Source organism: Balaenoptera acutorostrata, chromosome 20, assembly GCF_949987535.1.
Source record: "Balaenoptera acutorostrata chromosome 20, mBalAcu1.1, whole genome shotgun sequence".
NCBI classification, from domain to species: Eukaryota; Metazoa; Chordata; class Mammalia; order Artiodactyla; family Balaenopteridae; genus Balaenoptera; species Balaenoptera acutorostrata.
This window is the reverse complement of record NC_080083.1, coordinates 2,763,855-2,780,866: the sequence shown is the minus strand read 5'-3', so window position 1 is coordinate 2,780,866 and position 17,012 is coordinate 2,763,855. Positions and strand designations below refer to the sequence as shown.

The 17,012-nt window shown below is 61.3% G+C and overlaps 1 protein-coding gene across 10 annotated transcripts; it reads right to left on the bottom strand.

Annotated features, from left to right (window-relative positions):
• Positions 1-416: 416 nt before the first annotated feature.
• On the bottom strand, positions 417-16,259 carry TRPV2 (transient receptor potential cation channel subfamily V member 2). Of its 10 annotated transcripts, none has more exons than XM_057536615.1 (15): positions 15,778-16,258; positions 14,118-14,415; positions 12,009-12,142; positions 10,340-10,633; positions 9,412-9,710; positions 7,726-7,899; positions 7,221-7,376; positions 6,578-6,673; positions 5,626-5,763; positions 5,063-5,228; positions 4,868-4,930; positions 4,445-4,770; positions 3,383-3,510; positions 2,481-2,560; positions 419-999 (listed from the first exon to the last, which is right to left on the bottom strand). In XM_057536615.1, exons 2-15 carry the CDS (start codon positions 14,315-14,317, stop codon positions 905-907), a joined length of 2,349 nt encoding a protein of 782 aa, XP_057392598.1. In that variant the 5' UTR covers positions 14,318-14,415; positions 15,778-16,258; the 3' UTR covers positions 419-904. The 10 variants fall into 10 exon arrangements, with proteins under 10 accessions (XP_057392602.1, XP_057392605.1, XP_057392598.1 ...); XM_057536620.1 differs by having other exon boundaries at positions 420-999; positions 14,118-14,285; XM_057536614.1 differs by having other exon boundaries at positions 421-999; positions 14,118-14,351.
• Positions 16,260-17,012: the final 753 nt, after the last annotated feature.

Below are 17,012 nucleotides of genomic sequence, written 5' to 3'. Positions count from 1 at the left end.
ATGCCAGCTAGGGCCCCCGTGGGCGCCGGGAGCCTCTCAAGCCTTCAGAGACGCGGGTAACTTGTTGCCCTTGTGTCTCAGGAAGGTCCCTCTGGCTTGGAAGGGTGGGAACTGCGCAGGAAGCCAGCGGGGAGAGGAGGCAATAATCCACAGCCTGAACTAAGTAAGCCCAGGAGCGCAAAGGCTTTGAGAGACGTCCTGGGGTGGCTTTAATGGGTGTCTGGAGGCTGTGCTTGCTGGTGTCCACCACCTCGCGTCTGCGGTGACAGCAGGCACAGCACCTCGGCCAGCTGCCTGCACCCCGAAGAGGGCAGCTGGGGGCGGTAGGTGAGGGTCCCTGTGCCCAGGAGAGGGCGGGAGCAGCCCGGCCCCAGACACAGAAGTGAGCTCACAGAGACATGCAGACGCCGACCAGCCCAGCGGCTCAGTACCTTTTGTTTTTTAATTCTTTTTTATTTTATTTTTGGCTGTGTTGGGTCTTTGTTGCAGTGCGCGGGCTCTTCTCTAGTTGCAATGAGCGGGGGCTACTCTTCGTTGTGGTGCGCGAGCTTCTCATTGCAGTGGCTTCTCGTTGCAGAGCATGGGCCCTAGAGCACACGGGCTTCAGTAGTTGCGGCACGTGGGCTCCAGAGACCGTTGTGGCGCACGGTCTCAGTTGCTCCGCGGCATGTGGGGTCTTCCCGGACCAGGGCTCAAACCCGTGTCCCCTGCATTGGCAGGCAGATTCTTAACCACTGTGCCACCAGGGAAGTCCTGGGGCCAAGTACCTTAATTCAACTAATGTTTCCAGGAGAGTTAGCCACAAGAAATTACTTATTTTTGCCACCAAAGTCCCTTGAGGTCCCAGAGCCAGTAGGTGGGGCTGGAAACATTCCATGCTCTGTCCTCCCGGCCCCCTGCTGCGTCAGTGGGACTCAAGGAGCTGGAGGGGCACATGGTCTTCCTCCACGGCACTGTCCTGGCTGGATTGGGAGGCCAGGGCTGGGCTCTTCAGGGCGCCTGTGAATGGGATGAAGGGAGTGTCCCCAGGACGCAGGCACCAGGGAAACAGGAGGAAGCCACAGCCATGAAACCCCATCATGCCAGGGGACAGCAGCCTCGGGGTCCCCAGCAATCCCTCTCCTGCCTCCCTGCTTCCGCAAGCACCTCCTGAACCCCTGCCAGGTGCTGGTCAGGGACCTCCTCCCAGGAGCTGAAAGTCCCTGCAGGTGACAGGCCTTTGTGTTAGAAGCCAGCACACCTGAGGTGATGTGCTGAGGAGCCAGAGGGAGGGGAGCGTCAGGTGCTCCACGGAGAGAGGAGACCCCATCGCCAGCGGTGGGGAAGGTGGGGCAGGGACGCCCAGAGGATGGCAGGGCACTTACAGAGACAGGAGCCCAGGAAAGGAAGGGACGAGGAGCACTGTGGAGGGACCGGCCGGCACATGGAGGGAGGTGCGGGGAGGGGGCTGGACAGCGGCTTTGGGCCTTGACCCCGGGGGCACGGGTGCGGACTGCCAGGGAGTGGGAGGTGGTGTGTGTTGAGGCTGTGTAGCTTTCGTCTACGTAAGAGGGATTGGAGTAGGACGAGCCCGGACCTAAAGCCTGGTCTGGGGTCTGGGTGCCGGCTGAGCAGCCCCCCGTGGTACAGACGTGGGAGAGGTGGGGGGCAGGGCAGAGGGCCCGGCGGCTGGACCTCAGCCACCCGGAGGTCCCGAGGACCCTCAGCACCAGGGGGAGGGGGAAAGACCCGCAAGGCCTCCCGCCTGGGCCGGGAGGGGCGGGCCGACTACAAGGCCCCGGCAGGGCAGCCCAGGGCTGTTCCTGTTGGGGCTGTCCAGCTGGAGGCGGCGGCAGGCGGGTGGGGTAGGGAGTCGGGGTGGCTTGGGGCAAGATGAGGGACAAGGGCACTTTCCGAGTCTTGCAGGGATGGGACGGCAGGACTCGGAGGAAGGGCGACACAAAGACGGGTGCGCAGGAAAGCTGTCGCTTAGTGAGGGCCGCGGTCAGGGACCCAGGAGCCTGGGCGGCCGGAGGAGACTCCACGGACAGGGTCTCGGGTGGCCACAGCAAGTGGAGGGGTGGGAAAGGGCACGAGAGAGGAGAGGAGGGGGGACGAAGACTTGAGGTGGGCGCCTGCCGGCCGTGGAGGGGGACGAAGAAGTCGGGGTGGAGGGGGCCAGCGCCACCCTAGAATGGAGGGGGCGCGGGCCTGACGGGGGCAAAGGCGGAGGAAGTGGCCTCTCAGCGGTGTGGCGGCAGCGAGGCCGGCCTGTCGGGGCCGAGCCACGGGGCTGGGGGGCCTCCCTGACTTGTCCCCCTGCTGGCCGCTCCGCCCAGGCCGGGAGGAGGAGGGAGGGGAGGGTGCCCAAGAGCCGGTTTCCCAGGCAACGGTGAGGGGGGGTGGGAGGAGGGGGAAGCGCCGCTTCAAGGGGCAAACCCTTTACACACACACACACACACACACACACACGCACACGCACTCACTCCACAGCTACTCACCAGGGCCGCCTGGCCCCGCGGGCTCCTCGCGCACGGTGGGCAGCGTCTGCTCCCACGCAGCCCAGTTCACCTCCTCTACCCTGCGGGCCACAGCGCAGCTGTGAAGCTCCCGGAGGCCGAGGAGGCAGCGCGCTCTGCCCCAGGAGAGGGGCCCCCAGGGGTGCATGCCAGGACCGGGAGGCGGACGGGGCTTCTCTCCGCAGGACGCTGGGCCACCCAGCAGCCCCCGCGAGCCCCGTCCTCCCGGCTCTCAGACTGCCGCCCCAGCCAGGCGCCCACAGGCGGGAACAGGCGTCTGTCCCCTCTGGCTGCTCACGGCGACCTGGGTTGCCCCCAGCATCCAGAGAGGAGTCTAGATCAGCTGGATCTGTGTGTTCCCAGGTTCTGGGGCCCTTTCACGGCTACTCCACGTGACTAAGACCCGCCGCCCTTGCTTGGCTGCTACCTCAGGAAAGTGTGTTGCTGGCCGTGCACTTGTCACCAGGTTCCCGCCCCCATGGGAGCGTCTGCTCTCCATGGAAGGGTTGTAGCCTCCGTGGTCAGGACGGGGGCGTTGGGAGGGCAGGGAAGACCAGCCAGGGGAAGCTTAGCATGCTCTAACCCGAGGATGCCTCTGGCTTCTTGGCCTCCTAACTGTGCCCCATTTCAGGGCAGAAGGAGTCGGTCAGGGACCACTGGGGAGGGACCTCCAGTTTCAGTCAGGGGGCCAGGAAGGTGACCAGACCGGAAGAGCAGGCAGTGGAGGCCGGGCCTATGAGATCCAGCATCGTTGACCTTGCCTGTCCAGGGTGGAGTCCCCTGGCGCTCCGAGGCCCTGCCTTTCCCACCAGACCTGACTCCTAGCAGCTGTCGCCTGGTTTTCAGCAAGGTCCCCAGGCCGCCCCCCCAGCCTCTCCACTCACCTGAAGCACCAGCGCTCGTCGGGGCGACCGTCCGGCCTGGTGCCAACTGTCAGTCTCACACCTGCCCGCTGCTTCTTCCTCCTGCACCACCAGTAGCCGTTCTCCATCTCCAGGACAGAGATGGCTTTCTGGGGACAAAGGATACATCAGACAGAGCGGCCAGCACTTTACAGTAGAACTCAGCATCTGCTAAGTGCATGGATTTGAATCCAGCCCCAAGGTTTGATTACCTATGTGGTGTCAGGCCCTGCATCCCTCTGAGTCTCTTTCCCCGCTTACAGACTGAGGCCAATATGCCTTGGGTGGTTGCTGGGAAGTCAGCATGTGACGAGCGCCCTACAGTTCCTTGCAATTGCATCGTTACAGGTTCTAGAATTCCCCCAGGTACGGAACGTCACCTGTGCCTGCTGCTATCACACAAGCGAGCTGGGGGCAGGGGGTGGGCACAGAACCTTGCAGGTGAGGCTCAGAGAAGATAAGGGGCTTGCCCAAGGTCAACGGTGAATTGGTCACACAGTCCAGCCCCCCGGGCGAGGTTCTCCCTGCACTAACTGCCTAGGCCCACCCCCGACCCTCCCCAGTCAAGCAGCAGCTCTTGCTTCCACGGCAGGCAGGTGTCACATCAGCTCCCAGCTACCCGAGCCCCTGCTCCCCCAGCTCCTCCAGGCTGGGCCAGCTCCAGGATCGCGCATCCCGCCTGCCTCGTCCACCAAGCCAACCCCACGGAACAAGCGACGAACACAGAAGGGGGCTGTATGAGGGCGGGGTCTCCGTCTTGCTCTCTGCCGGGTCTTTAGAGCCTAGAACTGTGCCTAGCCCTGCACGAGGCTCTCAGGAAACACTTAATACTAATGACGATGGTGACTAACACACTGAGCACCTACTGTGTGCCAGGCACCGCCCTCAGGCCTTCCTGCAGCCTCTCGGCAGCCCCGCGCAGGAAGGAGAGGACGAGGGAGGCCCCCGTGAGGGCCGCACCCACGCGGGGGCCCAGCTCGGTGGGTTGTGCGCGCTCCCGCCGGGCCCAGAACACTGGAGGGGACGGGGCGCCTGGCCGGGCACCTGCAGCTTCCAGATGCTCCAGCTGTCGCTGGCGACGCTGCTGACGGTCTCGTTCATGAGCGCGATGAGCATGTTGAGCAGCAGGACGTAGGTGAGCAGCACGTAGGCCAGAAGCAGCAGCAGCACCGCCCCGCGGAAGCGCAGCCGGTCCTGGAAGGCCAGCTCGCCCATGCCGACGGTGAACTTGAACAGCTCCAGGGCGGCGTCCAGGATACCTTCGTACGGGGCCGTGCTGCCCTCCTTGTCCCCCTCGCCCGCCGCCTCCGTGCTGTTGGAGCCCGCGGGGGCCCCGGGGTCCTGGGCCTCCCGGCTCAGGCTCACCAGTGCTGAGGAGAGAGGCAGGGGGTCCTCAGCCTGGGGAGACCAGCGGGCAGCCTCGAGGCGGGGCAAGGAGTGGGTGGGGCACGGGGGGCCTTTACCTACAGCGAAGCCGAAAAGGAAGACTAAGTAGACCAAGAGGAAGCGGAGCAGGTCCCGCAGGATGACCTAGAAGGCACGAGCCGGTGGGTGGTTCAGCTTGGGGGAGGCACCTGCCTGCTGGGCCCACAGGGAGCACCCCCAGAGTGCGGTGTCCAGCCCTGCCCGGTCTGGCTGCACGGGGCCACCCCTGCCTCTCACCTTCTGGATCATGACACTGTAGATGCCCGTGTGCTGCAAGCCGCGCATGTAGTACAGCAAGTTCACCCAGCCCAGCGCCAGCGAGCACACGTGCAGGGGCAGGTACCACTCGATGGCCAGGAAGCACAGCACCTGGGACAGCACGGCGAGCAGCGCCTGGACCAGGCTGCGTGGAGGCAGGGCGGGCTCAGCTCGCAGGCCTCCTGTGGCCAGCGCTGGCCCCCGCTGCCTCGCCCCCCACGCCCTCAGAGACGAGAAGTTCCGCCTCTGGGACTGGATCCAAGCATCCCGACCTCCACCTCAGGCAAGGCCTTCAACCCCCGTGGGCCTCAGTTCCCTTCCCCGTACAACGGGGGTAACAGTAATAACGCCCGGCTCGGAGAGTGTCGGCAGGGATTCAGGGAGACACGCATGTGAAGACTTCAGGCTCCACTGGTGCAGAGCGAGCGCTCGGTCGATGTGACTATCATGCTCAGGACCCAGACCGGACAGCAGCCCGACTCCGGAGTCTGGCCTGCGAGCTGCTCCCAGCCTCCTGGAGCTCCCTGGCCCAGGGTCCTCACCCCCAAAGCCAGCCTGGTGCCCCCTCCCAGGCAGGAGACAGGGGAGGAGGAGTGAGGCCGCACGTACAAGAGGATTTCAAAGTAGCTGTCCATGAACGAGATCCAGATGAACAGCCGGCGCCTCCAGAAGTACCACAGCTGCGGGGGAAGGAGGAGGACAGGCCGTGACACCTGCTCTCCAGGCCACAAGCAGCCCCGTTGCCCTCAGGGCCGCCGGCCGCCCTGCTTGTAAAAGTCTCGCCAGGACCACCTCAGGGGCTCGGGCGGCAGCTTTGAACTTTGGGGGTGCTCGTGAGTCCTGCTGATAGCTGAGAAAGTTTGCACCCTGTTTCCAAAAAGTGCAGACACCCAGACCATGGCAGGGGCCTGCTGTCTCCCTGTGGATCCAGGTGGAGAACTCGCACTCCATATGGTGAAAGAGGCTCCTTTCCCTTCCCCTCCCTGGCCTCCCGGGGACCACCGGGTGCTCCAGCCAACCTGGCCTTGGTGCCTAAGTCCTGCCCACTCTCAAAGACTCACTCAACGAGTCTCAGTGCCACGGCCAGCCTGTCTCCTGCAAGCTGGCAGCATCTTCCCCTGAAGAGGCCGTGCTGGAGGCACTGGGCTGAGTTCCCCCTGCCGCCACCCTTCTGTGCTCCCCAGGTGAGGAATGAGCCAGGGACCTGGGGTCGGGGGCGTCCAGCTCCATTCCCAGGGGAGCAGAGCCGGCACTGCCAAGGAATCATAGGAGATACCTGCTGCCCCGCGGGCACCCCAGAAAGCACAGCAGGGAGGGTACCCAGCCCCAAAGGCAAGGCCGGAACCCTCGGCCCTCAGCTGCCCTGAGGCTGGCCAGGATGGGACCAGGTGTGGGATTCAGTTTCCCGTAAATGGAGGGACCGTCGTGAACTCACTCCCAGGCTTCTTGTAGCAGAATTCCAGGTTTGGGGTGGGGGATGGGAGGAGCCCTCACCTGGCCCATGAGGATGTTGGCCCCCACGACCAGAATCAGGATGTGGCCCAGCAGCAGCACGGAGTTCCCAGCGGTCACCTCCAGCGGGAGGAAGTCCTGCACGAAGACACACTCGGGTCGGGCCTGGGGTCCCCTCCCAGCAGCTGCCCACTGACAGCGAGGCTGCGGGCCCATTCCTCGGGAGAGCTGTGGGGAGGCCCCCAGAGCAGCAGAGCGAACACGGGCTCTGGAGCCAGACTGCCTGTGTTCAGATCCCAACTCCACCACTCACAGCCTGTGTGACCCTGGGTAAGTCCCTTAAACTCTCTGTGCCTTCCTTCCCTCAACTGTAAACTGGCGATGATTATAAGAGTTCATCATCTCAGAGGGCTGTTGTGAAATTAATTAAATACATGAACACACGTCGTCAATCACCTGAATACTTTCTCACGTGTGCTGCACACTCAGTAAGTACTATTACTGTTGTTGTTACTACTATGTTGTTACTTCCATATCATGACCAGCTGTGTAAGCGCCGTGGGCGGACCACCAAGCGGGCAGGCCTCCGGTCAGCATTTGCAGGACGGGGTTGTAATCCCCGCCCCATCTTCTGCCAGGGTTGTTTCCAGGAGGCCTCCCCAGGATGTGCCCCTCCCTGCCTTGCCTTGTCCAGGGGAGGCTGGTGGTAGGTGACAGCGGTGAAGATGGACACGTAGGTCAAGTAACACAGGAAGTTGAACAGGAACCTGGGGATGAGCAGATTCCACTTCGCCTGCAGCAGTTTGTTCAGCGGCTCCAAAACCACCATTCGGTGCCGGTGCTGGGACGGGAAGGCGAGAGCCAGAGGCGCATTCAGCGAGTACATGCGGAGGCACCAGGGGAGAGCGGAGAGGGTGCGGAGCCCCGAACGACCCCTCCCCGCCGGCCGCCACCCCACCCTCATGGCTGTGGAGTGACCAGTCCAGAGCAGGTGCTGGTCAACAGAGAGGCCCCCGGTGTGACCCCCGTGTCGGCTGGGACCGGCGGCCGGGTTCGCACGTGCAGCCACACCCCGACTGCTCGGTTAAAGGGCAGGGGCGGTCCTGCAGGCAGCCCCGAGCAGTGGACCTTGCAGGGAGCTCTGGCAGGCTCCCTGCGCACACTGCCGCCCCGGGGTGAAGCAGGCTCACCGGGCTTTGGCAATGGAAGGCGATGATCTCCAGCACGGAGTTCTCCTCGCAGCTGTCCACAGAGGCCAGGTCATACAGCGACACCCGCACGGGCCCGTAGGACCACTCCGTGAACTTGCGGGAGAGGGACTGGCTCGGCCCCAGGAACTCCCGCTGCAGGATGTGTCTGAAAATCTGCAGGGCAGGTACGTGAGCTTGGCCTGCACAGAGCTGCCCGCCGCCCAGACAGGCGAACACGCCCTGCACCCGCGGGTCCTTGCGCATATGAACTCTTACACAGGTCCACGCACACTCAGTCGACCATGCAGACACTCCCACCCACCCGCCCATGCCAGCCTGCCTCTTCCTTCTGCACTCCTGCCCCAGTGCCTCTCTCCTGGACTCTCATATGGCCGAGGGACCCCCAATCCGAGGGTCCTTAAGGCCCCATGAGATCAGAGGCTACCAGCTACACACGTGTGTGCATGTTTGTGGCCAGAGTCTCGAGCTTTCAACAGACTAGAAGCCACCTCTAACCCGGACAGGTCCAGAAGCAATTTGGTTTTACACATGCGGAATGCTGGGGAGGCTTCCCAGATCGGGGAGCGGCTTCCACAGGCCACACACACAGTCGTGCCTCTAGACGGCAAAGAGAGGTACCCACACCCCAGGGACCTTGGAGGGCAGGAAAAAAACATAAAACTTCCGCTTACGTTTATTTTTATCTTAACCTTTAAAAATACCTGTGTTCTAAGCATTGGGCCCTGTGTCAGCTGTGTGGGTTGTAAGCTCCCCTAATAATAAGGATCAGACAACAGGAAAGTCGTTTGGGAAAAAAGTAAAGCTGGATCATGCTTTTTTTTTTTTTTTTGCCGAGCGGCTCTTAGTTCCCCAACCAGGGATTGAACCCGGGCCCTAGGCAATGAAAGCAAAGAGTTCTAACCATTGGACCACTAGGGAAGTCCCTCGTGCTTACTCTTTATAAGAGTAACCTATAACTTTCAGATAAAGTTTTAGGCATTAAAAATCAAACTGCAAAAGAAAAGTCTGGAAGCAAATATGGATATGGAATATACACACTCACGTGCACACATACACATGCACACACACACACAGTTTTAAAACCTTGTAGAAGGAATTAAGCAATAGCAAAACCAAGGAAAAGATAATAACACTTGGATACATAAAAATGTAAAAATTCTGTGTAGCAAAAAATGCCATAAAATTTTTTTTAATGTTGAACTGGGAGAAAAATTTGCAACTGTTATAGTAAACAAAATGATGATACGTTCGTTATCAAGAACACTTAGCCATCCATACGAAGAAAACCTGAGAGCAAAGAACATGAGAAGACTGTCTCCTAATCAAGAAACCCAAGTGACTTAAAAAAACAATCCCTGGGAGTTCCCTGGTGGTCCAGTGTTTAGGACTTGGCGCTTTCACTGCCGTGGCCTGGGTTGAATCCCTGATCAGGGAGCTAAGATCCTGTAAGCTGCGCAGCCAAAGATAAATAAATAAATAAAATAAAATCCCTGTTTTAAAATGAAATATATTCATTCTGTAACTCACATGTAATTTATCAATAAACACACACACAGGAGAGGTGCATGCTGAAACTGTTCTGAGCTAGACACCACCCCAGGCTCTTTCTGTAGAAATCCCGGGTTGATTCCTGCTGCTTCCTGGAAAGGGGGGCTGGCCACTCACCTCAATTTTGCCCTCCTTGGCGGCCAGCTTCAGGGGCGTGAGGCCCTGCAGGTTGGGGATGTCCTCGAGCTGCACCGTGGGGCAGAGGCGGGCCCCCGCCTGGAGCAGCCCATCGTACATGCGGGTCACCAGCTCCGTGTTCTCGGCCGAGTTGTCTGCGATCATCACCAAGGCGTGCAGGGCTGTGTTGCCCAGCGAGTCGGCGGCCTGCAGGCTGGCGGGCTGGTGCGGGTTCTCCAGGAGATAGGTCACCACGTCCCACTGCTTGGTGCACGCAGCCAGAGAGAGGGGCATCTCGCCTGGGGGCCGAGGGGACAGCTTGGGCCTCGGGCCTCCCGGCGTCCACCCGCCTGCTTCTCACGCTCCCTGGACCTCCTTGAGGCGGGTCAGGCGCCCACAGGAGACAATACGCACTGCCTTGGGGTCCCGGGCCCACCCAGGCCAGTGCAGTGAGCGGAGAAGGCCCCCGGCCCCGCATCCTCCTAGGGGCCCCGCATCCTCCTAGGAGCCCCAGTCAAGGTGGCTCTGTCCAGCTCTGACCCAAGGGAGAGGGGCCCAAAGCTCTTTACCATCTAAGGGAGCAGAACGGGAGCCTGCCAACCAGGGTTCCCGCCCCCCTGCCTCTTTCTCTTTTCTTTGCCGGGGCCCAGACACCCCTTTCTCCAGGCCCCGTCTGGTCGAGTCTCATCACACACCAGTTCTACACCCCCGTTCCCCTGCCCTGGTCTGAGCTCATGTGTGGCGAGCTTCCTTGGCCAGACAAGGACAAAACACCTCTTAAGACAAACTGCTTTTGCAGGCGGCCTAGCTATTAGAAGCATGAGCCTCAGGGTCAGACAGATCTGGGTTTAAGGGTCACATTAACCCTGTGACCTTGGGCAAGGCCTTACCCCCTCTGCAGCTCAGTTTATCCAAGAAGGCTCCTCACCGAAGTAGAAGCAGGTCTCTTGGCTCTTCTTCCGGAAGAACTGGCCACAGGCCCGGGCATGCACGTCGGCCCCATTCTCCACCAGGAGCTTCACACACGGCAGGCTCCTCTTCTCGATGGCGATGTGCAGGGCGCTGTGGCCTTGGTAGTACTCATCTGTGCACTGGGCGTTGACCAGAGGCCGAGGATTGCCGGAGTCCCGGTCAATCTGCAGCAGCGACTCAATGCAGGCGTTGGTCCCGTCCCGAAGGTTCAGCACGGCCTTCATCAGGCATGTCTTCCCCGTGGAGCCCTCTGTGGGAGGAGGGGGGCTCACCGCGGTGCTCAGGCCACCCACCCGCCTGTACGGTGAGCCCATGCCCCAAAGCACCCCGGCCGGCTGGAGCCCAGCCATGCTGCAGGGAGTTAAGACTCCAGCCAACAGGTGTTAGAATACCAACAGGTATGACTACAGTTTCTGCCCTAGAAATTAAGTTTCTAAGACATAGTTCGTCATGTGTGCAACACTGTCTACACGAGAACATTTGGAGCAGTATTTCTTTTTTTTAAATGTATTTATTTATGGCTGCGTTGGGTCTTCGTTGCTGCGCGCAGGCTTTCTCTAGTTGTGGTGAGCGGGGGCTACTCTTCGTTGTGGTGTGTGGGCTTCTTATTGCGGTGGCTTCTCTTGTTGCGGAGCATGGGCTCTAGGCGCGCGGGTTTCAGTAGTTGTGGCGTGCGGGCTCAGTGGTTGTGGCTCATGGGCTCTAGAGCACAGGCTCAGTAGTTGTGGCCCACTGAACCAGGGATTGAACCCGTGTCCCATGCATTGGCAGGCGGATTCTTAACCACTGCGCCACCAGGGAAGCCCCTTGGCCTCTCTTAACCTCAGTTTTCCTCACTGTAAAATGGGACCATTCCAGGCTTATTGTAAGGATCACATGGAATTATATACAAAATTCTCAGCCCACAGAGGGCCTGGCACACAGCGTGTTGAGGCCAAAAACTACACACAACCTAAATGGCCACCAATAAGGGGTTAGTCAAGTAAATTGTGGTAAATGTACAGGATGGGAAACTCTGCAGGTTGTTACAGTGACTGAGTTAGAGGCCTGTGTACTGAAATGGACTAAGTTGGGGGAGAGCCCATTACAAGCACATCATTATGTATTTACATCAATGGCATGACCCCATTTATGTAAATGTATGCCTAATGTATTTAAACAGTTTGAAAAGATGTACCCCAAATCATTATCAGGGGTCCAGGATGACAGACTGTTTTTACCCTCAGCTTTATACATTTCATTACTATTTGAACCTTCTAGAAGGCACACATGTTCTTTTCCTAATCAGATATCCCCAAACAATACAGATATTTAGATCTGGGGCAAAGAATGCTCTGAGATGGATAAAGTGTAAGGTACGTGTATTAGATCTCAGCGATGCTGTGACTGAAAAAGAGAGAGAGACAGGGAGAGGCTGCACTGAGGAAGGCCGTGAATATCCACCCATTCGGCCAGTGAAACGGCTGAGGCGGCAGGGGCAGGCTGGGAGCCGGTGCGGCGAGTGGAAGGGGGAGCGGGCTGTCGTTCTGGCAGGAGGGCTGCTAGAACACCGCCCCTCCTCGCCCCTCAGCTGCTGACTGTGGTCACCACCCAGCCGGCGGCTCTGGCCCAAGCAGCAGGCCTACCTGTGTACTCCGAGTCCGTGAGGTACTTGCTGGTCCGGCGCAGGTACTCTGGTAGCCCCACCAGGTCCTCGGGGACCCCCCGGGCCACCGCGCTGAAGAGCCGGTCACGGTCGAAGCGGTTTGGGTCTGGCTGGCTGTGGGGATGTGGTTTGTGACTGACGCTGCAGGAGAGCCCTGGGTCCCCAGAGAGTCCCGCTTCCCAGGGAGCCTTTTCTGGGGCCCAGGAGCCCCACGGGAGCCTTTTGAGAGCCTCTACGCACCCAGGCAGGCCAAGGAGACCGCAAGCGCTCAGACCCCCGGAGGAGGGGCCCGGCTGGGGCACCGGCCACGCGTGCTGGCTGCAGGCACCCCTGTCATTCGCCAGATGCCCCGCGGCTCGCAACAGGTTCACTGTCCATTTCAGCACAGGAGCTCCTCGTGGCTCTTGAGCTGGGCTCTGGGGCGGGGCGGGGCCACCGGAGGTGCCCACGGACTGTTGGGGGCCGTACGTGCCGCTGGCCTCCACCAAGAAAATCAAGAAAAGCCCCACGTCCTCTCCGAAACCATCTATGGCCGAACAACGGAGTACCTGCCCCTTTGGCCCTCACTTCTGCCCTGCGTGAGTAATCTCTATTTTTTCCATCAGACAAACAAGGAGGTAGAGTAACTTTCCCAAAGCCTCATGGTGCAGAGCTCACGGGCTGTGGGGTGCTTGTTGTTCAACCAACTCTGGACCCCGACTCCCCACCCCAGAGAGACGCCAGGCTGGACAGACGGAGGTTTCTCAGAGGCGTGGGGTCCAGAGCGGACACCAGACGCTCACAGAATTTTCCTGAGAAGCCACACCTCTGCAAAAGGCCCCAGGAGGGGCCGGTAGCCCTTCTGAATCCAGCGTGTGTGGGCATCCCCGCCTGGGCTGTCACTGGGGCTCCCGGTACCACGACCAGCAGATATGAAGGGACAAGAAAGGGGGGACTGTTTGATGCTTTGGGGACCCTCAGGCCTGCCATGGAATGGATCAACCAAGAAAGGGGTGGGGGCTCTGATGAGTGGGGGGATTACTGGATCAGTCATGGTTTAAGCCATGATCACGTGACTGACAGGGCAGGAAGCTGCCTGGCCAGACGCAGCATCATCCGTCCAGCAGACCATGTGGCCACGACGTGACCAAGAGGTCACTGCGGCTGACTGGGGAGTCCCATGGGCAGTCCGGCCGGGCAAAGTGGCTATTTGGACAAAGCACTTCCTGTCACAGGGCGGCATCACAGTCCTGGGATAGGGAGGCCCCGCGGGAGCACAGATCGAAGCACCAAAGGGCATCGAGGGGCCGGTTCTGCCTCGGGCAGGTGACCCCGCTCCCAGGAGCCTTGCAAGCACCCTCTCCTGCCCTGGTCTGAACCTGACCTCGGTCCCGCAGCACAAACAGGACAGGCGGCTCTGGGCTGGGAGGCCGAGGCTGGGGGCAGAGTCCAAGGCATGAGCAGGGAGGGAGGGGCTTCCCTGGCAGAGTGCTGCCTGGCCCAGGCAGGTTCTCCAGCCTCATATGTCAGACCTCACACTGCGGGGATCCAGGTGCACCCTTCCCCCACACCCACAGGACTGGAGGTGGCGCTCCCCCGAGAGTGGCTCCCACAGTCTGAATTAGAAGACATCACGGGAAGGTCACAGTGAAGGTGGCTCCGAGCAGGAGGCCACCGTCCTCAAGCCCCAGAGTCCACGACCCCAGGGCAACAGGTCCAGCCTTGGAGCAGAGCCCGGGAACACCCGGGACATTTCCACGTGTCCTTGATTCTCTTGGCCTGGAGCGTGGATCTTGCTAGCACCCCCCGCAGGGCCTGTGGCTGGGAAGGGGACGGCACCAACAGGGGGCATGCCAGGAGGTGAAAGAGTATGTCCCTACAGGAAGAACACAACCTCAGGAGACAGAAGGCCAAGAACGGGGAAGGTTCTGGAAGGAGCAACCCCAGAGAGCAGAGCAGGGTTCAGCCTGTCGGGCCCAGGAGCCATCAGAGCCAGACCCAGGAACCCCAAGGCTGTGGCACAGGGGCACTGGGGCGGGGCTAGGCCACCCAGTCTGACTCTGCTGGCGGTGAGCCCCCCGGGCTCCCCCGGCCCCGCTTGCTGCCTCACCTGGCACCTGCCCCCTTTCGGAAGCTGAGGTTCACTTTGATCTGAGGCGAGAAGTTCCGGTCCTCGCCCTGGAATGGTGACTCCATGGGGGGCGGCCCGGCACCACTGCCCAGTTTTCCTCTGTCCACCTGGGCACCACTTTCTTGGCCTCCATCTGACGTCTCGAGCCTGAAAGCGGGAGGGCGGGAGGGCGAGGCCATCCTAAGGCGCGGCTGCTCCTTCTGGCTGGAACCTCTGTGGGGACGGAGGTGTCACAGGCATCCGCTCCTCCCAGTAGGCGTGGGGGTAGGAGGGCTGGCTGAAGCCCGGCCCAGAGAGGGTTAGAAGCTGGGTACAAGCAGACCAGCCGCCAGCGTGCGAGCCCAGCCCAACAGGAGCGGGGAGGGGAGCAAGAGGAGGGAGGACAGGATCTGTTGGAGGAACAGGGCCCACAACTGTCCCTGACTGTCCCTCTGGGACTTCCTGATCTCTGAGAGGCCACAGCCCCTGGTCCGAAAACATCTGTGTTAACAGCACACCCCTTTCTCTACACAACATCTTGCCCAGTGGCCAATATTTACATTAAAAAAAAATGCAGTTTTGGGTGGGGCAGGTCACTCAACCTCCCACACAGGGGGTGTGGGGTGCCCTGGGGAAACCGCTGGAAAACCCCTGGCCTATCAAACCCCTCATTTTGCTGCCAGGAGGACTAGGGCTCAGAAAGGGGAAGTGACTTGCCCAAGGTCCCAGGCTGCTGGCACAGCCTGGTCTGAAACCACCTCGGCCTACCGGGACGTTCCTCTTCAGGTCTCAAAACCTTTCGGGGCCCGTCTGTACTTTCAGTCTCTGAGGAGTGCCACCTCTCTGTGCCTTAGGGTCTCTAGGGGCTTCACAGCAGGAGGGAGACGCCTCGCTGGTGCCCAAGCTCCCCTCACCCAGCAGCTCCCCGGCAGGCCCGAGACCAGGCGGGGGAGCTCAGCTCAGGGCACCACCTCGACCTCCCGGGAGAGCTGAAACCACAGCCGCCAGCACTCGCCAGGGCGGGGAGGGGGAAGCCCCGGGGGGCCCCCCCAGTGGGTGGGCAGAAAGAAGGAAAAAGAGTCCAGAGTTGGGGAGGGGGGGAGACAGCAGGGCTGGCGGGGGTGGGGGGGGGGAGAATGGGGCAGGGAACAGAGCAGAGCTTGGGGACGGGAAGCGCAGGGTGAGAAGGTCAGGGCCTGGACCATCTTCTGCGCGGCTTCAGCCCCGGGGAGGGGGGCGGGGGGCCGGCGGGGGGCATCTTCCCACAGCAGCAGGAGAGGCCGGGGCCTGTCGACTGCCTCATCATGCAGTTTCGACCCTGCGTCTTTCTGCCCACCCTGGGGCGTCCTTCCCGGCCACACGCCATTTAGCCTGGCTGATGTCCCCAGCCCCTCACCATTCTGCCTCCCAGCCCACTGCTCCCAAGTCTCCGCAGCAACAGCTGTCTGCCCAGCCGCTCGCTGGACCCCCGGACCCCCCATCCTCCCAGCCGGGGAGGAAGGATCTGGTAGGCCAGGTGGAGAAGAGAGCCGGAGCCCCTCAAAGACCCTGGCTCAGGGCTGGGGGAGCAAGGCGCCCACCCGGGCTTCCCGGCCGCCGCCCTTCACCGTCAGGATTCGGGGCCCGGGCCCCTGGGAAGCCCGCATCATCCCTGACTCACCGGCTCGGCGGAGACTGCGCGCGGCGCGTCCGGGCGGGCGGCGGGGCTGCCGAGGAAGTGCGGCCCGGAGGGGCGCGGGCTGGCTGGGAGCCCCGCGAGCCGGCTGGGTCCGTCGGCGTTCCGCACGCTCAGCCCACCCGCCCGCCCGCCTGGCCGCAGCGGGGTCAGCTCTCCCTCGGCAGGACCCGCTGGCCGGGAGACTGACCCTCCGGACCATGGGCCACACCCTCTCTGGGGAGACACGCCCCTCCTCCCACCCGACCCCACCCCACTGCCTGCCGCTGAGGCCCCCAGATGCGGGGGGGCAGTCAGAGGCAACCCTTGGGTGCGGGGCCCTGCCTCGGGGGGAGCTGGCGTGTCGCGTGGGGCGGGGAGGGGACTCGCCCCACTGCACGGACATCCACCCCTCCCCTTCCCCACCACTTGCCCCCCAGCGGCCATGTGGCTCAGCCTGGGAACTGGTTGACCCGTCGCAGGGCAGGGAGAGCTGATGTGGACGGCCCCCGGAGAGGAGAGACTCAGCCCAGCACCTCCCCCTGGAAATGCACTCCTCCCACCCGACCTTCCGGGGCCTTCCCCCAGCCCCCCAGGCCCCCAGCCAGGGGCCCTGACGGCCGCTGCCTTCCTTCCCTGAGCTAAAGGCGCTTCCAGCACCAGCCAGCAGGGGCGGACAGGAGGCCGGCCTGTGCTTCGAAATTAGACCTCCCTTCCAGACCAGCCCTGGTCCAGACTCAGCGCTGGGGCTTGGGGACGCAGCCATCATCCAAGTAAGTATCCAGCCCTAGGTCACCTCCCTCTCCCTCACTCCTAAAATCCAAGCCGTCAGGAACCCCACACCCCCAAACCTACCAATTTGTCTCTATCTCTGCCTGATGCAAGCAACTATCATCCCTGCCGGGGAGACCACAGCTGTCTTCAAGCTGGTCTCCCTGCTTCACTCCTGTCCCCAGCACCCCCATAATCGATTCTCCTTACAGCAACGAGAGTGATCTTTCAAAAATGAAAACCAGATCACCTAACTCCCCTCCCCCCAACTGGTGGCTTCCCTCGACACTTGGAATAAAAGGCAAAGTCTGTACCAAGCCGGTGCAGTCTGGATGCCCTTCTCCACATTCCACCTTCATCTCTGATTGAAAGTACACACTACACTCCAGTGTAAACACCTGTGCTGTCCAATGTACGGTCACCAGCCTCAGTGGCTATTTAAATTTAAGTCAGTTACAATAAAATTAAAT